Source organism: Oncorhynchus nerka, linkage group LG11 (genome assembly GCF_034236695.1).
Source record: "Oncorhynchus nerka isolate Pitt River linkage group LG11, Oner_Uvic_2.0, whole genome shotgun sequence".
In the NCBI taxonomy this organism is placed as follows: domain Eukaryota; kingdom Metazoa; phylum Chordata; class Actinopteri; order Salmoniformes; family Salmonidae; genus Oncorhynchus; species Oncorhynchus nerka.
The window spans coordinates 38,743,442-38,765,440 of NC_088406.1; the positions used below are offsets into that span (position 1 = coordinate 38,743,442).

A 21,999-nucleotide genomic window follows, 5' to 3' on the forward strand; every position below is an offset into this window, starting at 1 on the left:
CCCAACTCTATCCCTCCCAACTCTGTCCCTCCCAACTCTGTCCCTCCCAACCTTGTCCCTCCCAACTCTATCCCTCCCAACTCTGTCCCTCCCAACTCTGTCCCTCCCAACCTTGTCCCTCCCAACCTTGTCCCTCCCAACTCTGTCCCTCCCAACCTTGTCCCTCCCAACTCTGTCCCTCCCAACCTTGTCCCTCCCAACTCTGTCCCTCCCAACTCTGTCCCTCCCAACTCTGTCCCTCCCAACCTTGTCCCTCCCAACTCTGTCCCTCCCAACTCTGTCCCTCCCAACTCTGTCCCTCCCAACCTTGTCCCTCCCAACTCTGTCCCTCCCAACCTTGTCCCTCCCAACTCTGTCCCTCCCAACTCTGTCCCTCCCAACCTTGTCCCTCCCAACTCTGTCCCTCCCAACTCTGTCCCTCCCAACTCTGTCCCTCCCAACCTTGTCCCTCCCAACTCTGTCCCTCCCAACCTTGTCCCTCCCAACTCTGTCCCTCCCAACTCTGTCCCTCCCAACTCTGTCCCTCCCTACCTTGTCCCTCCCAACTCTGTCCCTCCCAACCTTGTCCCTCCCAACTCTGTCCCTCCCAACTCTATCCCTCCCAACTCTGTCCATCCCAACCTTGTCCCTCCCAACTCTGTCCCTCCCAACTCTGTCCCTCCCAACTCTGTCCCTTCCAACCTTGTCCCTCCCAACCTTGTCCCTCCCAACTCTGTCCCTCCCAACCTTGTCCCTCCCAACTCTGTGCCTCCCAACTCTGTCCCTCCCAACTCTGTCCCTCCCAACTCTGTCCCTCCCAACTCTGTGCCTCCCAACTCTGTCCCTCCCAACTCTGTGCCTCCCAACCTTGTCCCTCCCAACCTTGTCCCTCCCAACCTTGTCCCTCCCAACTCTGTCCCTCCCAACTCTGTCCCTCCCAACCTTGTCCCTCCCAACTCTGTCCCTCCCAACTCTGTCCCTCCCAACCTTGTCCCTCCCAACTCTGTCCCTCCCAACCTTGTCCCTCCCAACTCTGTCCCTCCCAACTCTATCCCTCCCAACTCTGTCCCTCCCAACCTTGTCCCTCCCAACTCTGTCCCTCCCAACTCTATCCCTCCCAACTCTGTCCCTCCCAACTCTGTCCCTCCCAACTCTATCCCTCCCAACTCTGTCCCTCCCAACTCTGTCCCTCCCAACCTTGTCCCTCCCAACTCTGTCCCTCCCAACTCTGTCCCTCCCAACTCTGTCCCTCCCAACCTTGTCCCTCCCAACCTTGTCCCTCCCAACTCTGTCCCTCCCAACCTTGTCCCTCCCAACTCTGTCCCTCCCAACCTTGTCCCTCCCAACTCTGTCCCTCCCAACTCTGTCCCTCCCAACTCTGTCCCTCCCAACCTTGTCACTCCCAACCTTGTCCCTCCCAACTCTGTCCCTCCCAACTCTGTCCCTCCCAACTCTATCCCTCCCAACTCTGTCCCTCCCAACTCTGTCCCTCCCAACCTTGTCCCTCCCAACTCTATCCCTCCCAACTCTGTCCCTCCCAACTCTGTCCCTCCCAACCTTGTCCCTCCCAACCTTGTCCCTCCCAACTCTGTCCCTCCCAACCTTGTCCCTCCCAACTCTGTCCCTCCCAACTCTATCCCTCCCAACTCTGTCCCTCCCAACTCTGTCCCTCCCAACTCTGTCCCTCCCAACTCTATCCCTCCCAACTCTGTCCCTCCCAACTCTGTCCCTCCCAACCTTGTCCCTCCCAACTCTATCCCTCCCAACTCTGTCCCTCCCAACTCTGTCCCTCCCAACCTTGTCCCTCCCAACCTTGTCCCTCCCAACTCTGTCCCTCCCAACCTTGTCCCTCCCAACTCTGTCCCTCCCAACCTTGTCCCTCCCAACTCTGTCCCTCCCAACTCTGTCCCTCCCAACTCTGTCCCTCCCAACCTTGTCACTCCCAACCTTGTCCCTCCCAACTCTGTCCCTCCCAACTCTGTCCCTCCCAACTCTGTCCCTCCCAACTCTGTCCCTCCCAACTCTGTCCCTCCCAACCTTGTCCCTCCCAACTCTGTCCCTCCCAACTCTGTCCCTGCCAACTCTATCCCTCCCAACCTTGTCCCTCCCAACCCTGTCCCTCCCAACCTTGTCCCTCCCAACCCTGTCCCTCCCAACTCTGTCCCTCCCAACCTTGTCCCTCCCAACCCTGTCCCTCCCAACCTTGTCCCTCCCAACTCTGTCCCTCCCAACCTTGTCCCTCCCAACTCTGTCCATCCCAACTCTGTCCCTCCCAACTCTGTCCCTCCCAACCCTGTCCCTCCCAACCTTGTCCCTCCCAACCCTGTCCCTCCCAACTTGTCCCTCCCAACTCTGTCCCTCCCAACTCTGTCCCTCCCAACTCTGTCCCTCCCAACCTTGTCCCTCCAAACTCTGTCCCTCCCAACTCAGTCCCTGCCAACTCTATCCCTCCCAACCTTGTCCCTCCCAACCCTGTCCCTCCCAACTCTGTCCCTCCCAACCTTGTCCCTCCCAACTCTGTCCCTCCCAACCTTGTCCCTCCCAACTCTGTCCCTTCCAACCTTGTCCCTCCCAACCCTGTCCCTCCCAACCTTGTCCCTCCCAACTCTGTCCCTCCCAACCTTGTCCCTCCCAACCTTGTCCCTCCCAACTCTGTCCCTCCCAACCTTGTCCCTCCCAACTCTGTCCCTCCCAACTCTGTCCCTTCCAACCTTGTCCCTCCCAACTCTGTCCCTCCCAACCTTGTCCCTCCCAACTCTGTCCCTTCCAACCTTGTCCCTCCCAACCCTGTCCCTCCCAAATTGTCCCTCCCAACTCTGTCCCTCCCAACCTTGTCCCTCCCAACTCTGTCCATCCCAACTCTGTCCCTCCCAACTCTGTCCCTCCCAACCCTGTCCCTCCCAACCTTGTCCCTCCCAACCCTGTCCCTCCCAACTTGTCCCTCCCAACTCTGTCCCTCCCAACTCTGTCCCTCCCAACTCTGTCCCTCCCAACCTTGTCCCTCCCAACTCTGTCCCTCCCAACCTTGTCCCTCCAAACTCTGTCCCTCCCAACTCAGTCCCTCCCAACTCTATCCCTCCCAACCTTGTCCCTCCCAACCCTGTCCCTCCCAACTCTGTCCCTCCCAACCTTGTCCCTCCCAACTCTGTCCCTCCCAACCTTGTCCCTCCCAACTCTGTCCCTTCCAACCTTGTCCCTCCCAACCCTGTCCCTCCCAACCTTGTCCCTCCCAACTCTGTCCCTCCCAACCTTGTCCCTCCCAACTCTGTCCCTCCCAACCTTGTCCCTCCCAACCTTGTCCCTCCCAACTCTGTCCCTCCCAACCTTGTCCCTCCCAACTCTGTCCCTCCCAACTCTGTCCCTCCCAACCTTGTCCCTCCCAACCTTGTCCCTCCCAACTCTGTCCCTCCCAACCTTGTCCCTCCCAACTCTGTCCCTTCCAACCTTGTCCCTCCCAACCCTGTCCCTCCCAACCTTGTCCCTCCCAACTCTGTCCCTCCCAACCTTGTCCCTCCCAACTCTGTCCCTCCCAACTCTGTCCCTCCCAACCTTGTCCCTCCCAACTCTGTCCCTCCCAACTCTGTCCCTCCCAACTCTATCCCTCCCAACCTTGTCCCTCCCAACCCTGTCCCTCCCAACTCTGTCCCTCCCAACCTTGTCCCTCCCAACCTTGTCCCTCCCAACTCTGTCCCTCCCAACTCTGTCCCTCCCAACCTTGTCCCTCCCAACTCTGTCCCTCCCAACCCTGTCCCTCCCAACCTTGTCCCTCCCAACTCTGTCCCTCCCAACCTTGTCCCTCCCAACTCTGTCCCTCCCAACCTTGTCCCTCCCAACTCTGTCCCTCCCAACCCTGTCCCTCCCAACCTTGTCCCTCCCAACCCTGTCCCTCCCAACCTTGTCCCACCCAACCTTGTCCCTCCCAACTCTGTCCCTCCCAACCTTGTCCCTCCCAACATTGTCCCTCCCAACTCTGTCCCTCCCAACCCTGTCCCTCCCAACCTTGTCCCTCCCAACCCTGTCCCTCCCAACCATGTCCCACCCAACCTTGTCCCACCCAACCCTGTCCCTCCCATCCCTGAAGGCCTACCCTCCTCTGCACCTTCCAACAGCTACCAGACTGGGGTTAAATACCAAATGGCACCCTATCTGCTATGGGTCCTGGTCAATAGCTGGGGCTGAGCAGAGCACTGTTTACATTCCAGAGGTCATATAACATCCCAACACATCCAGCCTGCGTTGCTCTGGGTGTTCTCTCTGCTTCCACACTACCAGTGACAGACAGACAAACCCTGAGGAGGACTAAAGCATATTGTTCCACCTGGTTAACCTTCCCTAAGCTCAAAATGGCTCTTTATAAATACAGCGTTAAAGCCAGTGTGCTGTAACACAAAGACAGTGTATTGTAGCACAGTCCCCTGTGTGAGAGCAGTGCGTTGTATTGTAGGGACAGGAACGCTGACCTTCAGTAGACAGTGTGCTGTCATAGACATACAGTGTGTTGTGTTGTGTTGTATTGTATCTACCTTCAGCAGAGACAGGGTCTGTTTTCCTGGAGCGTACAGTGACCGTGGCTGTTTTAGAGAGGTCAGTGCCTGTCCTATACACCTTGACCTCCACATAACCATCACTCTCATCCACACGGTAGTCTGTGCCTCCGAAGTAGAATACTGGAGCTGTGGAGGAGAGGAAACACAGGAAGATGTTATACATCAGGATCATGTTTCAGTTAGTTTCGCAGCTGGATACCGTCTGATGTAATTATTGAGTTGAATTTGTAATGACCCACTTTCAACTACAATTGCTTCTGAGGACAAAACTAAATGACAACACAACACTAGTAATTTCTAGCCCTTAAAGCACCTGAATTACAGTATAGTACATTTGAGTGGATGTTATTCTGTAAGATGTACAGAATGTAAATGCAAAGACTCGAAGCCTGAAGGCATCACTCTATTTCTGTGTCTGGTTGAAAGCTCTAATTCTGTGTCTGGTTGAAAGCTCTATTTCTGTGTCTGGTTGAAAGCTCTATTTCTGTGTCTGGTTGAAAGCTCTATTTCTGTGTCTGGTTGAAAGCTCTATTTCTGTGTCTGGTTGAAAGCTCTAATTCTGTGTCTGGTTGAAAGCTCTAATTCTGTGTCTGGTTAAAAGCTCTATTGCTGTGTCTGATTGAAAGCTCTATTTATGTGTCTGGTTGAAAGCTCTATTTATGTGTCTGATTGAAAGGAGCCGGTGCAGTGTAGTGGACTCTGGTAGAGGAGTGTGTTTGTGTTTGTGTGTGCGAATGTAGAGGAGTTGGAGGAGTTCAGGCCTGTCTGTCTGCAATTAGTACTTTCCTGAGCCCAGATTCCTCTAGAGTCAATCTCCCCCACACTGTTCTGTTCCTCTCACACACTCTCACTTTCTCTCTCTCTCTTTGTCCCTCTCTCTATCTCTCTTTATCCCTCTCTCTCTCTCGCTCTCTTTATCCCCCTCTCACTCTCGGTACTTTGCGTGCTGCGAATAGGGCTGGTTCTTGGGAAGTTGCTGTCAACTAACATCACAGCTGACTCAAACAACCAGAAACACAGGAAGGGTGTTGATTGAGCGTAACGGCCCTCACAGTAAGAGCAGGACCCTGGGCTCATTTACTGTATGTTCTGGGATAATAAACAGCTTTGAGGTAAACTGGAGTGGCAGTTGTTGGCTCTGAATTATATGAATTATATGAGCACTTTACTCTTTTTTTTGTGTGTGAAAATGGACCAAATCAACCCATCTCTCCAGACTACTGAACAGTAGAAGCCTGGTCCTTCACAGAGGAACTGGATATAGGCTCGGTCCCAAATGGGACCATATTCCCTATACAGAACACTACGCAGGGAATAGGATGTCATTTCAGAGAGCGCCATGGTGAATACATTAATGAATTTAATGGTGGCGATATCGCCACAGGCATAAACCCTGTTTCCATGACGATGATGATCACACCTCTAGGCTGGTCTGGTGTTTCTCATCTCAAAGTGACACAGATAAATGGGAAGATAGGAGAGGAGGAAAGCAGAGAGAAGGAGGAGAAGAGGCTAATACTGGATGAAAAATACCTCTGCATAGAACTAATGTGTCCATCTGATAAAACAGTACTGTAGTAACTCAGCCAAATACTCATTTGATCTGATGCATTCATTTAATCTAAATAAACACTGTAAAAGGACATTATACATGAACAGCTTTTCAAAGCATGCTAAATAAGAGAGATATCTGTTACTGTATACTGTGTTCAAGCAAAACACCTGATATCTATTTTTATCAGACAGGCTGATATCTATGTTTAATAGACAGGCTAATATCTATGTTTATCAGACAGGTGTAAAATTATATCCCTTCTAACACCTTACTAAATCACACATAATCCTTGACTCAAAGAATACCATAACACTTTTCAACTATTTAAACAGGGTTGGATATCATCATCTCACAGTATTAGCCAGTCAGACAAGCTGGGAAAACTGTTGCTTTAGACAAAGCCTGAGGATTTGTAGTTGAAGGCATTGTTGTCAGGTACAGTATGAAAGTGCCTTGAATTGGTAATAGGCTGACAGGGTGCACAAACAGGACAAATACACCTGTCCTCCTGTATCTAGGCCGAGAACAAACCGAGAGTGTTTGTGGAGAACAAACCAAGAAATGGCACCCTATCCCTTATATAGTGCACTACTTTTGAACAGAGCCCTGTCCAGGAGTGCACTATGTAGGGAATAGGGTCCCATTTGGGATGTAGACGAAGTGTGCGACAAGATCAAACCTAGACAAAGAGTGTGGGGAGTCAGGGTTTATGCAGCTGCCAGTGTCTTTCCCTACAGACAAACCAAACAGGGCAGGCTTTAGACTGGCTCAGCTCCATCTCTGCGCTAGTGGGGTAATCAGATCTGTGTGTGGAGTCCCAGACCTGCAGTTGTAGTAATCAGATAAGGTTGGTTTGTACAGCAGACAAACACCATCTTCAAAGAGGCACGGCCCATTAGGTGTAAGATAAACCCTGGCTCCAGGCCTGAGGGAGGACCCACCTAGACACAGCACCACCACACCCCAGGACTTACCTTTCTCCTACCCAGACCCAGGCACACCTCTCTCTGGGTAGAGTTACCTGAGGTCAAGGCAGGTGGAGGTTTAAATAAGTAGCATCCTAAATGGGACACAAACAAGGCTCAAGCAGTAGCCAAAGACAGACTCCAGTGGTAGAAGACTGGTCCAGCCTTATTTCTCACCCAGGACAAAGAGGACTAAGTAAGTCATCTAAAATTACAGAGATTTGGAAGAATAGGGTGTCATTTTTGAAGAACTAAATCTGTTCCCACCAGACAGTGAGGTGCCATTTATAATCTTGGGAAAACAAACCATTGTTTAATAGGAAGTATAATAATATCCTTGAATTTTACAGAGTGAACTTTGTAGTGTAAAGTAACCTCTGAACATGAGATCAGAATACAAACGACATGTTGCAGTAAAGCATTGGTGTTAATGACTGTATGTGTGTGATGACAAGTGACACACACACACACACACACACACACACACACACAAACACAAACACAATAGCCAAAAATTGTCAACATGGACCACACCGATCACTTATTGTAGGCATTTTACTGATATCGTTCATTATGATAAGTAGCCTATACCAGAGAAATGTGAAGTTTGAAATGAAATAAGTTTGCTAATATGGGTGATTGTTAATGGGACAATTGATGCCTACAACCATCAAACTAAAGGATCATTTTAAAATACGGTGGTGCATATTTTTGTTATTAATGTTTATCGTTATCGCATCATTTCAGGCAATTTATCACAATGTGGATTTTTGTCCATATAGCCCAGCTTTAACAAACACGCACACACACACACACACACACACACACACACACACACACACACACACACACACACACACACATTCCTCCATCGACACCTCCTTAAAGGGAGTCTTGTACTCCTCCAACTACACAAGCTGCTTGATCAGTGTTGAACTTTAGATGGCAGTCCCACAGCGCTGAATGCCTTATCTAACAGAGGCGGCATGGTTACTGCTACTCTGCCTTCTGTAGAACACTAATCCCAGTTCCCTAATAGAAGCAGCTGCATATCAAACATAGTCATCTAAAGTTATACTGGATAATTCAAGGACCTACTATAACGACACTGAGCAAAAATATAAACACAACATGCAACCATTTCTAAGATTTGACAGAGTTACAGTTCATATAAGGAGATCAGTCCATTTAAATAAAATATAGGTCCTAATCTATATATTTCACATGACTGGGAATACAGATATACATCTGTTGGTCACAGATACCTGAAAAAAAAGGTAGGGGCGTCGATCAGACAACCTGTCAGTATCTGGTGTGACCACCATTTGCCTCATGGAGCGCGGCACATCTCCTTCGCATAGAGTTGATCAGGCTGTTGATTGTGGCTCGTGGAATGTTGTCCCACTTCTCTTCAATGGCTGTGTGAAGTTGCTGGATATTGGTCGGAACTGGAACCCGCTGTCGTATACGTCGGTCCAGAGCATCCCGAACATGCTCAATGGGTGACATGTCTGCTGAGTAGGCAGACCATGGAAGAACTGGGACATTTTCAGCTTCCAGGAATTGTGTACAGATCCATGCGACATGGGGCCGTGTATTATCATGCTGGAACATGAGGTGATGGGCCTCAGAATATCGGGCTTCAGAATATCGTCACATTCAAATTGCCATTGACAAAATTCAATTGTGTTCATTGTCCGTAGCTTATGCCAGCTCATACCAATGTTGACATCAGCAAACCGCTCGCCCACACAACGTCATACGTCTACCATGTCTACCATCTGCCTGGTACAGTTGAAATCGAGATTCATCCGTGAAGAGCACACTTCTCCAGCGTGCCAGTGGCCATCGAAGGTGAGCATTTGCCCACTGAAGTCTGGTACGACGCCGAACTGCAGTCAGGTGTCCGAGTGGCTGGTCTCAGACGATCCCACAGTTGAAGAAGCCCTGATGTGGAGGTCCTGGGCTGGCGTAGTTACAATTGTTCTGCGGTTGTAAGGCCGGTTGGACGTAATGCCAAACTCTCTATAACAACTTTGGAGGCGGCTTATGGTAGCGAATTTATTATTAAATTCTCTGGCAACAGCTCTGGTAGACATTCCTGCAGTCAGGATTTGCACGCTCCCTCAAAACTTGAGACATCTGTGGCATTGTGCTGTGTGACAAAACTGCACATTTTAGAGTGGCCTTTTATTGTCCCCAGCACAAGGTGCACCTGTCTAACAATCATGCTGTTTAACCAGCTTCTTGATATGCCACACCTGTCAGGTGGATGGATTATCTTGGCAAAGGGGAAATGCTCTTACAGGGATGTAAACTATTTGTGCACAACATTTGAGAGAAATAAGCTTTTTATGAGTATGGAACATTTCTGGGAGCATTTATTTCACTTTACATGTTGAGTTTATATTTTTATTCAGTATATATAGCTATATTATACTTGAAAGTAGTCCGATTTGTAGGCCCACCCTGTGAGTGCATCCCAAATGGCACCCTATTCCCTATATAGTGCACTACTTTTGACCAGAGACTAATGGGGCGTATATGGAATAGGGTGCCATTTGAGACACATACTCTTTCTGCCACGTTGGCAGACCTGCAGGCAGCGTTGGTCTCGTGGAGATAGTAGTGGATGTTCTTAGTACAGACACACACACAGACATGAATGTACAGACACACACACACAGACATGAATGTACAGACACACACACACAGACATGAATGTACAGACACACACACAGACACGAATGTACAGACACACACACAGACATGAATGTACAGACACACACACACAGACATGAATGTACAGACACACACACACAGACGTGAATGTACAGATACACACACAGACATGAATGTACAGACACACACACACAGACATGAATGTACAGACACACACACAGACATGAATGTACAGACACACACACAGACATGAATGTACAGACACACACACACAGACGTGAATGTACAGACACACACACAGACACGAATGTACAGACACACACACACAGACGTGAATGTACAGACACACACACAGACTTGAATATACAGACACACACACAGACATGAATGTACAGACACACACACACAGACATGAATGTACAGACACACACACAGACATGAATGTACAGACACACACACACAGACGTGAATGTACAGACACACACACAGACACGAATGTACAGACACACACACACAGACGTGAATGTACAGACACACACACACAGACGTGAATGTACAGACACACACACACAGACGTGAATGTACAGACACACACACAGACATGAATGTACAGACACACACACACAGACATGAATGTACAGACACACACACACAGACGTGAATGTACAGACACACACACAGACATGAATGTACAGACACACATACACAGACGTGAATGTACAGACACACACACAGACATGAATGTACAGACACACACACACAGACGTGAATGTACAGACACACACACAGACATGAATGTACAGACACACACACACAGACGTGAATGTACAGACACACACACAGACATGAATGTACAGACACACACACACAGACATGAATGTACAGACACACACAGACATACAGACACACACACACAGACGTGAATGTACAGACACACACACAGACATGAATGTACAGACACACACACACAGACATGAATGTACAGACACACACACAGACACGAATGTACAGACACACACACACAGACGTGAATGTACAGACACACACACAGACTTGAATATACAGACACACACACAGACATGAATGTACAGACACACACACACAGACGTGAATATACAGACACACACACAGACATGAATGTACAGACACACACACACAGACATGAATGTACAGACACACACACACAGACGTGAATGTACAGACACACACACAGACATGAATGTACAGACACACACACACAGACGTGAATGTACAGACACACACACAGACATGAATGTACAGACACACACACACAGACATGAATGTACAGACACACACACACAGACTTGAATGTACAGACACACACACACAGACATGAATGCAGGTTTAGAAGCACGGTGCCAAGGAGTTTTTCCTAGCCACCATGATTCTACACCTGCATTGCTTGCTGTTTGGTGTTTTAGGCTGGATTTCTGTACAGCACTTTGAGACATCAGCTGATGTAAGAAGGGCTTTATAAATACATTTGATTTGATTTGATGAATGTACGGACACACACAGACATGAATGTACAGACACACACAGACATGAATGTACAGACACACTACACACAGACATGAATGTACACACACACACAGACATGAATGCACAGAGACACACAGACATGAATGTACAGACACACACAGACATGAACGTACAGACACACACAGACATGAACGTACAGACACACACACAGACATGAATGTACAGACACACACACACAGACATGAATGTACAGACACACACAGCCATGAATGTACAGACACACTACACACAGACATGAATGTACAGACACACACACATGAATGTACAGACACACACAGACATGAACGTACAGACACACACAGACATGAACGTACAGACACACACACACAGACATGAATGTACAGACACACACACACAGACATGAATGTACAGACACACACACACAGACATGAATGTACAGACACACACACACAGACATGAATGTACAGACACACACACACAGACGTGAATGTACAGACACACACAGACATGAACGTACAGATACACACACAGACATGAATGTACAGACACACACACACAGACATGAATGTACAGACACACACACACACAGACATGAATGTACAGACACATACACACAGACATGAATGTAAAGACACACACACAGCTCTTCTACATGCACAGACAGCTATCCCCATAAAATCCAGGGAAGTACCACGTCCACATGCATATATTTACAGTATGCAGTACGCCTGCCTGCCTTCCTGCCTGCCTTCCTGCCTGCCTTCCTGCCTGCCTGCCAGCCTGCCTTCCTGCCTGCCAGCCTGCCTGCCTGCCTGCCTGCCGTAAGTTTGACAGGACTTGTCCTTTCACGCACAGGTAATTGCTGTTTGATAGAGACTCAATCGCCCGTGCATGCCATGCATCCAGACGCACCGGAGGGAAGGAGAGGTGTGGTATGGAGCCACCGGGGCGGGGAGTGGGACAGTAAAACATGAGAATGCTTGTAGAGCAGAATTACAGTCTTGTATTTATGCAGTGATGTCACTGGTCTGTAAATCTCAGGAACACTCTAAAGTCTGTAAGGTATGATTATGGTTCTGGTGAGAGTGGGACATGGGGCGGGTCTGGGTCCTGGACGAGGATGAGAAGTTGGCTGACCCTAAACCCTGTTATTACCTCCCTACCGCCCCATCTGGATTCACCAGGATTCCAGGTCACACAACAGATGTGCTGCAGAATTTTAGGGAGAGATAGTGTAGTGTTAACTGTAGTGTTAACTGTAGTGTTAACAGTAGTGTTAACTGTAGTGTTAACAGTAGTGTTAACTGTAGTGTTAACTGTAGTGTTAACAGTAGTGTTAACAGTAGTGTTAACTGTAGTGTTAACAGTAGTGTTAACTGTAGTGTTAACAGTAGTGTTAACTGTAGTGTTAACAGTAGTGTTAACTGTAGTGTTAACAGTAGTGTTAACTGTAGTGTTAACTGTAGTGTTAACAGTAGTGTTAACTGTAGTGTTAACTGTAGTGTTAACTGTAGTGTTACAATTACACCTACAGGGCTAGACTGCATGTTCAGCAAGCTCTAGAGTAGGTCAATATCATTTCTGTATTCCAATAAAACCTGTCGCCCGTCTGTTAAACACATGATCCTAGTAAATCATGATTATACTCAGGCAGGCAAAGGCAGCTCCTGTCCTCGTGGGCCTGAGTATCTGCAGGAGATTGTTGTTCTGTTTCAGAGCAGCGTTTTAAACCTGGGGCAACTCCATGAGCGATCATATTTCTGGCGATAAAAAGTGAAAAGCAGCAGACTCCAAGTACCAGAGTTGCCCTTCACTGATTGAGATCATAAACAGTCTACAATCGGTACCTATAATTCAGTTTTAGTTGGGTTGTGTCTCTGGTTGTGTTTGGATAGAAGGGACACTGGCTACATCTCCTTAATGTCCAGCTCTAATGTACATCCTTTCTCTCTGGAAGTGGAAGGGCTGTAGGGTTAGGATGGAATTTGGCAGAGGGGAAACAGTCACCTCCTAAGACTGTTTAATGGGACTGGGTCAGTCCATTCGGGACCGGGTGCAGCTGCCAGCTGCTGAAACCTCAGCCCACCCAGAGAGGCACGGCAGGACCATCACAGGACCATCACATCCATGCACGTACCATCCCAAAAGACCACCACTTCAACAGTACAACACACAGAGGAGAAATACTGATTCCATGCTCTGCCTGTATTGTCTGAGTATCTGTGTCACGTGTGGAGGAAAGGAAGCAGGAATACATGCTTATAATCCCTTGTACTGTACAGTACACTACTTTTGACCAGGGTCCATAGGGAATAGGGTATCATTTGGAATGTACCCATGGTCTGGGAGAACAGTAATATATAGTGATGTATTACTTAACTCTGATATGACATCTATTATTTTCATTCTGAATTAACTGTGCATTAATGTTTAGATTGCAGGTCAAGGATTTTTGAGAGGCCGGTACGACAGTAACCAGGGAAGACAGATTCCCTATAAACACCCTGAGATGAGATTAGCTAACTGGGTTTTCTGCCGACGTGAAGTGTTCTCAGAGGAACTGAGTTGAAGGGTCAACAGTTTAAGATGGTTACAGGCACAAGGCATTTCCTACCTGTCACTGTGTACCCACTGAATAGTCTAAATTGTATCTAGCATCATAGAAGGTGTCACGGCACTGATATGCAGCTGTGAACTCCCACTACTAGCCGTGTTCCACATCTACATGTGGTTTAGCTAACTGTACTGACAATCATCACCATGCTATACATACTACATCGCCCTTTGGTCACAGTTTGAGAGAGTGGGCTGTAATCTGTGACTGACAGGCAGTGTCCTGGCCATGCTGGTACAACAACCACTGTGTCAGTTTAATACAATCACACTACAGACTGGAACAGAAACTTGTTCTAGAAAGTAAAAAATATAAAATAGATCATTCCAAATGTATGTAACTGAAGTTCCTCTTGGCATGAACTTAAGTTGTGGCATGTTTTGTGTCTTGGTATAGAACACTGTCAATGTTCTAGTTAATTAACAACCAAAACAACAAGAGACAAGCCTTAATACGTCCCCAGTCCTGAGATTAGTTTACCTCAGACAAAGAGGCTCCCCATGCTAACAACAGTCACAGTCTCTCCTCTAAATTTTCCTTCAGTACTTATCTATTCGACATCATCGTGTTCTCAGAGCCGTGGCCCGGGGCCTCAACAAGGCATCTGACTGACAACCAGGATCCTTTCCCTCCTGCATATCAGTTGGTCGGATGGAGTGGTTAATACGGGTTCATGTATAGAATGACACACACACACACACACACACACACACACACACACACACACACACACACACACACACACACACACACACACACACACACACACACACACACACACACACACACCATAGAAGGGGTCGGTAGGGCAGGGGGAAATACATACTTTGTGGAAACGTGCTTTGTGTACAAACTTATTGTTATCTTAGAATGGGATCCTGATTCTGTCTGCATGGCGTCAAGAATCAGATGAAGACAAAGGGTCAGAGAAGAAACCATAGCTTGAAGCTACTGTCTGACAAGCTGCCTAACCCTCCCCACTAGTGACGTCAGGAGCTGTAACCTGATCAACACAAAGAGGGCATGAGGTAAAACAGAGGGAAACCTCCCAAGAGCATCTTGGATCAGGTGTTGAGGGGGTTTAAGGTGCCAGGATATGATGAGATGGAAGGATGGAGATAGAAGGATGGAGAGACAGAGGGATGTCCTGGAGAGACAGGGCTGATGTCAGCCTATAGATAAACTTGTCAAGACGGAGGTGATAATGGAATGGACTGTGCTCTGTTACATAAACTAAGGAGGAGAGGGAGGAGAGGTAGAAAGGCCTGTCTGTTGAAGGAAAAGAGCAGTACTGTAGATTGATTACCTGTCAGATCGTACCTACAGTAGGGAATAAGATGTGATTTGGGATGCACCCCAGATCATTGCTAAGGCATGTGTTAGAGTGTATGTTAGAGTGTGAGTGAGAGAGTCTTATGTTCATACTGACCGTGACAATTCTGTGTGTTGTCTAGAAACCAGCTCCCCACTACTACAACACTTCCTACTGAAAGGAACCCTGTTTCATTGGGAGAAACACTATTATACAGGGGTACAGACAATTATATGGGTGTTATATAGGGGTTGTTATACAGGGGTACAGACAGTTATAGGGTTATTATACAGGGCTGCTATACAGGGGTACAGACTATTATAGGATTGTTATACAGGGGTACAGACAATTATAGGGTTATTATACAGGGGTACAGACAATTATATGGGTGTTATATAGGGGTTGTTATACAGGGGTACAGACAATTATAGGGTTATTATACAGGGCTGCTATACAGGGGTACAGACTATTATAGGGTTGTTATACAGGGGTACAGACAATTATAGGGTTATTATACAGGGCTGCTCTACAGGGGTACAGACTATTATAGGGTTGTTATACAGGGGTACAGACAATTATAGGGTTATTATACAGGGGTACAGACAATTATATGGGTGTTATATAGGAGTTGTTATACAGGGGTACAGACTATTATAGGGGTGTTATATAGGAGTTGTTATACAGGGGTACAGACTATTATAGGATTGTTAGAAGGGGTACAGACTAGTGTTATATAGGAGTTGTTATACAGGGGTACAGACAATTATATGGGTGTTATATAGGAGTTGTTATACAGGGGTACAGACTAGTATAGGGTTATTATTCAGGGGTACAGACTATTATAGGGGTGTTATATAGGAGTTGTTATTCAGGGGTACAGACTATTATAGGGGTGTTATATAGGAGTTGTTATACAGGGGTACAGACTATTATAGGATTGTTAGAAAGGGTACAGACTATTATAGGGGTGTTATATAGGAGTTGTTATACAGGGGTACAGACTAGTATAGGGTTATTATTCAGGGGTACAGACTATTATAGGGGTGTTATATAGGAGTTGTTATACAGGGGTACATGCTATTATAGGGTTATTATTCAGGGGTACAGACTATTATAGGGGTGTTATATAGGAGTTGTTATACAGGGGTACAGACTAGTATAGGGTTATTTTTCAGGGGTACAGACTATTATAGGGGTGTTATATAGGAGTTGTTATACAGGGGTACATACTATTATAGGGTTATTCTTTTTTTTAAAGGGTCGGATCCTTAAGAGAACAGGGGTACAGACTATTATAGGGGTGTTATATAGGAGTTGTTATACAGGGGTACAGACTAGTATAGGGTTATTATTCAGGGGTACAGACTATTATAGGGGTGTTATATAGGAGTTGTTATACAGGGGTACAGACTAGTATAGGGTTATTATTCAGGGGTACAGACTATTATAGGGGTGTTATATAGGAGTTGTTATTCAGGGGTACAGACTATTATAGGGGTGTTATATAGGAGTTGTTATACAGGGGTACAGACTATTATAGGATTGTTAGAAAGGGTACAGACTATTATAGGGGTGTTATATAGGAGTTGTTATACAGGGGTACAGACTAGTATAGGGTTATTATTCAGGGGTACAGACTATTATAGGGGTGTTATATAGGAGTTGTTATACAGGGGTACATGCTATTATAGGGTTATTATTCAGGGGTACAGACTATTATAGGGGTGTTATATAGGAGTTGTTATACAGGGGTACAGACTAGTATAGGGTTATTATTCAGGGGTACAGACTATTATAGGGGTGTTATATAGGAGTTGTTATACAGGGGTACATGCTATTATAGGGTTATTATTCAGGGGTACAGACTATTATAGGGGTGTTATATAGGAGTTGTTATACAGGGGTACATGCTATTATAGGATTGTTAGAAAGGGTACAGACTATTATAGGGGTGTTATATAGTAGTTGTTATACAGGGGTACATGCTATTATAGGGTTATTATTCAGGGGTGTTATTTTTTTAAGGAATGTTTTATTTAACCTTTATTTAACTAGGCAAGTCGGTTAAGAACACATTCTTATTTACAATGACAGCTTACCGGGGAACAGTGGGTTAACTGCCTTGTTCAGGGGCAGAATGACAGATTTATACATCTCCTTAATGTCCAGCTCTAATGTACATCCTTTCTCTCTGGAAGTGGAAGGGCTGTAGGGTTAGGATGGAATTTGGCAGAGGGGAAACAGTCACCTCCTAAGACTGTTTAATGGCTCGGGGATTGTTTAATAGCTCGGGGATTTGTTACTGGCCCAATGCTCTAAACACTACGCTACCTGCCGCCCCATATAGGGGTACAGGCTATTCAAACCATTGACCCTTTAGTTCAGCGTCCCAACAGCTGCTCTGACACTGAGGGGAATACCAAGGAATAGTAGGGGTTAAAGATCTTATGCACACACTGGTAGAGGGCCCTGTACACCATCTTTGGTTACAGAGGAATGAGCTACTGTACAGTAGAGAGCCATCTCAAGCGTGCCTCCTGTGGCAGTCAGGTCTCACGCACGCACGCACGCACGCACGCACGCACGCACGCACGCACGCACGCACGCACGCACGCACGCACGCACACACACACACACACACACACACACACACACACACACACACACACACAGAGTCTTTGAGTATTCCGTCTGCCTCTGTTCCCAAGGAGGCTATAAGAGTACCTGTAACCCGGTCTGAGTAATGCAGTGGGACCACTTATCATTCACTAAGCGCTCTTTCCCACAGTTTCAAATATGTAACATCATTTCCTGCCAGTGTCATTCAGCACAGAGGCACATGATGCTGAATGACAACGTACCCTGGGAATATGTGACTAAGAACTTCACTACGGTCTGAGACTCAATGGCTAAGAAACTATTTAGACATTAAACAACGAATGCTAGAATAAATACATGCCCCAAAGTATTCGGGATACTTGACTTGGAGATCTAAGACTGAAAATAAATCAATTTGTTTCTATTCTACAAAATCAGGTTGTTTAAAATAAGAGGTAACACAAAATCACACTCTCAAACAATGATTAAGTGGAATATCTATCCAATGGGATAATATGTTATTGAATATGTCATACAGTCTATCCTTTATGTACCGCATTTGATTTTTGATAGGGAGTGAAGCTCAAATATAATTTACTATCCTGTCGATGGCAGGTTGATGAGCGGGACTGACTGTTAGAGAGACATGTTTGGTAAGAGACATGTTTCCTGTCCAGGTGGTCTACCCTGTGAGAGAACATCTGTTGAATCTTCACTCAGTCTGAGTTGGTAGATCAGACCAGTGCTACGTCTCAAATGGCACGCTATTTTGATGAGGGCCCATAGGGCTCTGAGCATATTAAGTGTACTATATAGGGAATAGGTAGCTATTGGGACGTGGGCAAAAGTAGTGCACAATTTAGGGAATGGGGTGCCATTTGAGATTCCCCCCTGGTGTAGATATAACCATGTTTACTGTATCTTAATGATCTGCATTAAAAAGTGTTTTCTTTCCACCTACAGGCCTCCTGCATTACTTTTAGGACTCAATTAAACTCCTGCAGTGAGGTTTTGAAATGCTGAGAGTAGAGTTGCATCACCCCAATTAGTTCTGTTTCAGATGGACTTTTTGATGGTGTGTTTGTGTGCAGCCAGAGAGTTTTGATGAACGTTTGAAAAGGAAGATTCAGTGATTATACCAAGGGATTTTCACATCCACTGTTCCCTGCCTGCCACCCCTTCACAGCGGTGCTTCCTTTAGATGTCCAGGGTACATACACACATACACACACACACACACACACACACACACACACACACACACACACACACACACCCACACACACCCACCCACCCACACCCACACATACACACACACACACACATACCCACATACCCCCCCCACACACACACACACACACACATACCCACACACACACACACACACACACACACACACACACACACACACACACACACACACACACACACACACACACACACACACACACACACACACACACACACACACACACACACACACACACACACACACACATACCCACATACCCCCCACACACACACACACACACACACACACACACACACACACACACACACACACACACACACACACACACACACACACACACACACACACAGAGCCAGGGTTTATAGGGAGAAGGGAGAGAGGGGAATAGCCAGGCAGATATGGAAAAAAGGAATGCCCAAGAGGTGCTGTTGAACAAAGGCTGTTTGGAAGATATGAGATACAGGAGACTATCAGATGTGGATATGAGCCTTGCGATAAGGCCTTCCCTCTAGCAAGAGGAGACTCACAGGGGCTGTGTCCCAAATTGCACCCTACTCCTTACATTGTGCGCTACTTTGGACCAAAGCACTATGGGACCTGGTCACTCACATGCACATGCACATACACACACTTGCACACAAGCCACTATTCCTCTATTGCAGGTATTCCCAAACTGGTGTATGCACAATGCCCCCAAAATGTTTTTTCAAACATTTTCAGTTTTTTTCTTGCCTGAGTAGCCTCGTTTCACTGCCAAAAATAAAATGAAAGCATCTAGTGTTCAGCAAAACAACAACACTATGTCAAATACAGGTAGTCACATAATTAATATCCAATCACATTAACCGTTACTCTCTCGCGGGAATTCCACTAAAAGTCCGTATGTGGCAACACTCCTTCCGTGGCCTCCAACTGCTTTTAAATGCTAGTAAAACTAAGTGCATGCTCTTCAACCGATTTCTGCCCGCACCCTCCCACCCGACTAGCATCACTACCCTAGACAGTTCTGACCTAGAATATGTGGACAACTACAAATACCTAGGTATCTGTTTAGACTGTAAACTCTCCTTCCAGACTCACATTAAGCCTCTCCAATCCAAAGCCTCCTTCACTCATGCTGCCAAACATACCCTCGTAAAACGGACTATCCTACCAATCCTTGACTTCGGCGATGTCATTTACAAAATAGCCCCCAACAATACTCAGCAGACTGGATGCAGTCTATCACAGTGCCATCCGTTTTATCACCAAAGCCCCATATACTACCCACCACTGCGACCTCTATGCTCCAGTTGGCTGGCCCTCACTACATATCCGTCGCCAAACCCACTGGCTCCAGGTCATTTATAAGTCTTTGTATATTGCACTGGTCACCCCCAAAGCCAATACTTCCTTTGGCCGCCTCTCCTTCCAGTTCTGTGCTGCCAATGACTGGAACGAATTGCAAGCTGGAGCTGGAGCTGCAGTCATATCTCCCTCTCTAGGTTTAAGCCTCAGCTGTCAGAGCAGCTTACCGATCACTGTACCTGAACACAGCCAATCTGTAAATAGCACACCCAACTACCTCATTCCCATATTATTACTTACCCTCGTGCTCCTTTGCACCCCAGTATCTCTACTTGCACATCATCATCTGCACATATATCACTCCAGTATTAATGCTAAATTGTAATTATTTTTGCCTCTATAGCCTATTTATTGCCTTACCTCCCTACTCTTCTACATTTGCACACACTGTACATAGATCTTTCTATTTCTATTTTATTGACTGTACGTTTGTTTATGTGTAACTCTGTGTTGTTTTTGTCGCACTGCTTTGCTTTGTCTTGGCCAGGTCGCAGTTGTAAATGAGAACTTGTTCTCAACTGGCCTACTTGGTTGAATCAAGGTAAAAAAAATAACAAGTATGTAGCCAAACGTAGCTGCTGCTCATTCCGTTTGCTAGAAAATTTATTAATGGTTAAAAAAAGTAGGGCCCGTGTCCATAGAGACAGATACCAGCTCTACTACCAGCAGTACTACACCTGCACCTGTCGACGACACAAGTTGTTCTGCTTCCATGAGCACATCCAATGCTAGCATCAGTAATTCTACATTTGTTGTTAGCCCAGCTAGCATGGATACTGACAGTTGTGAATCTCATGCAGCCGAAGAGCTACTGTCCCCTTACCCGGAAAACCACCGAACAACAGACAGAGACGTTGGACCATCGAAGAGATGCAAATATGATGAGAACTACATTGATTTGGGGTTCACTTATATTGGGAGTAGTGCCTTTCCTCAGCCGCAGTGTGTTATATGTGCAAAAGTACTATCTCACAACTCGATGAAACCATCACTCTTGCGCTTTCATTTAGAAAAATAAAACATGCCAATTTGAAAAATAAGCCATGGGAGTTTTTTGAGCGAGAATTATGATGACTTTTGAGTAGTAAGACGTATAAAAGCAACATATACCATTAATAAGAAAGGGCTAGAAGCGTCTTATATGGTGAACTACTGAGTGGCTAGGACAGGCAAGCCTCATACTATTGTGGAGGACTTAATTCTTCATGCTGCCGCGGATATGGCTGGGACAATGCTGTTGGAAAATACCCAAAAAACCATACAGACAATGCCTTCATCAAACAACACTGTTTCACGGCGCATCGGTGACATGGCAGGAGATGTTTTGAAACAATTACTGCTTTGCATACAAGCCAGTGAATTCTATGCGTTACAGCTGGATGAGTCAACAGACGTGGCGGGCCTGGCACAGCTCCTGGTATATGTCCGTTACGGTTATGGGGGGTCAATTAAGGAAGACATCCTCTTCTGCAAACCACTGGAAACCAGGACAAAATGAGAATATATTTTTAAAGTACTAGACAGCTTTGTGACATCAAATGGACTTTGGTGGTCAAGATGTGTTGGTAACTGTACTGATGGTGCAAAGCCATGACAGGTAGACATAGTGGAGTGGTAACGTGCG

The 21,999-nt window shown here is 46.5% G+C and overlaps 1 protein-coding gene across 1 annotated transcript in view; it reads right to left on the bottom strand.

The window, feature by feature from the left end:
• Window positions 1-21,999, bottom strand: part of LOC115137781 (FRAS1-related extracellular matrix protein 2-like) — a 116,861-nt gene that overhangs the window by 26,977 nt on the left and 67,885 nt on the right. Inside the window, exon 9 of the mRNA XM_065024067.1 lies at window positions 4,503-4,652. Coding sequence (XP_064880139.1) covers window positions 4,503-4,652 — 150 coding nt within the window. The remainder of the gene's footprint in view (window positions 1-4,502; window positions 4,653-21,999) is intronic.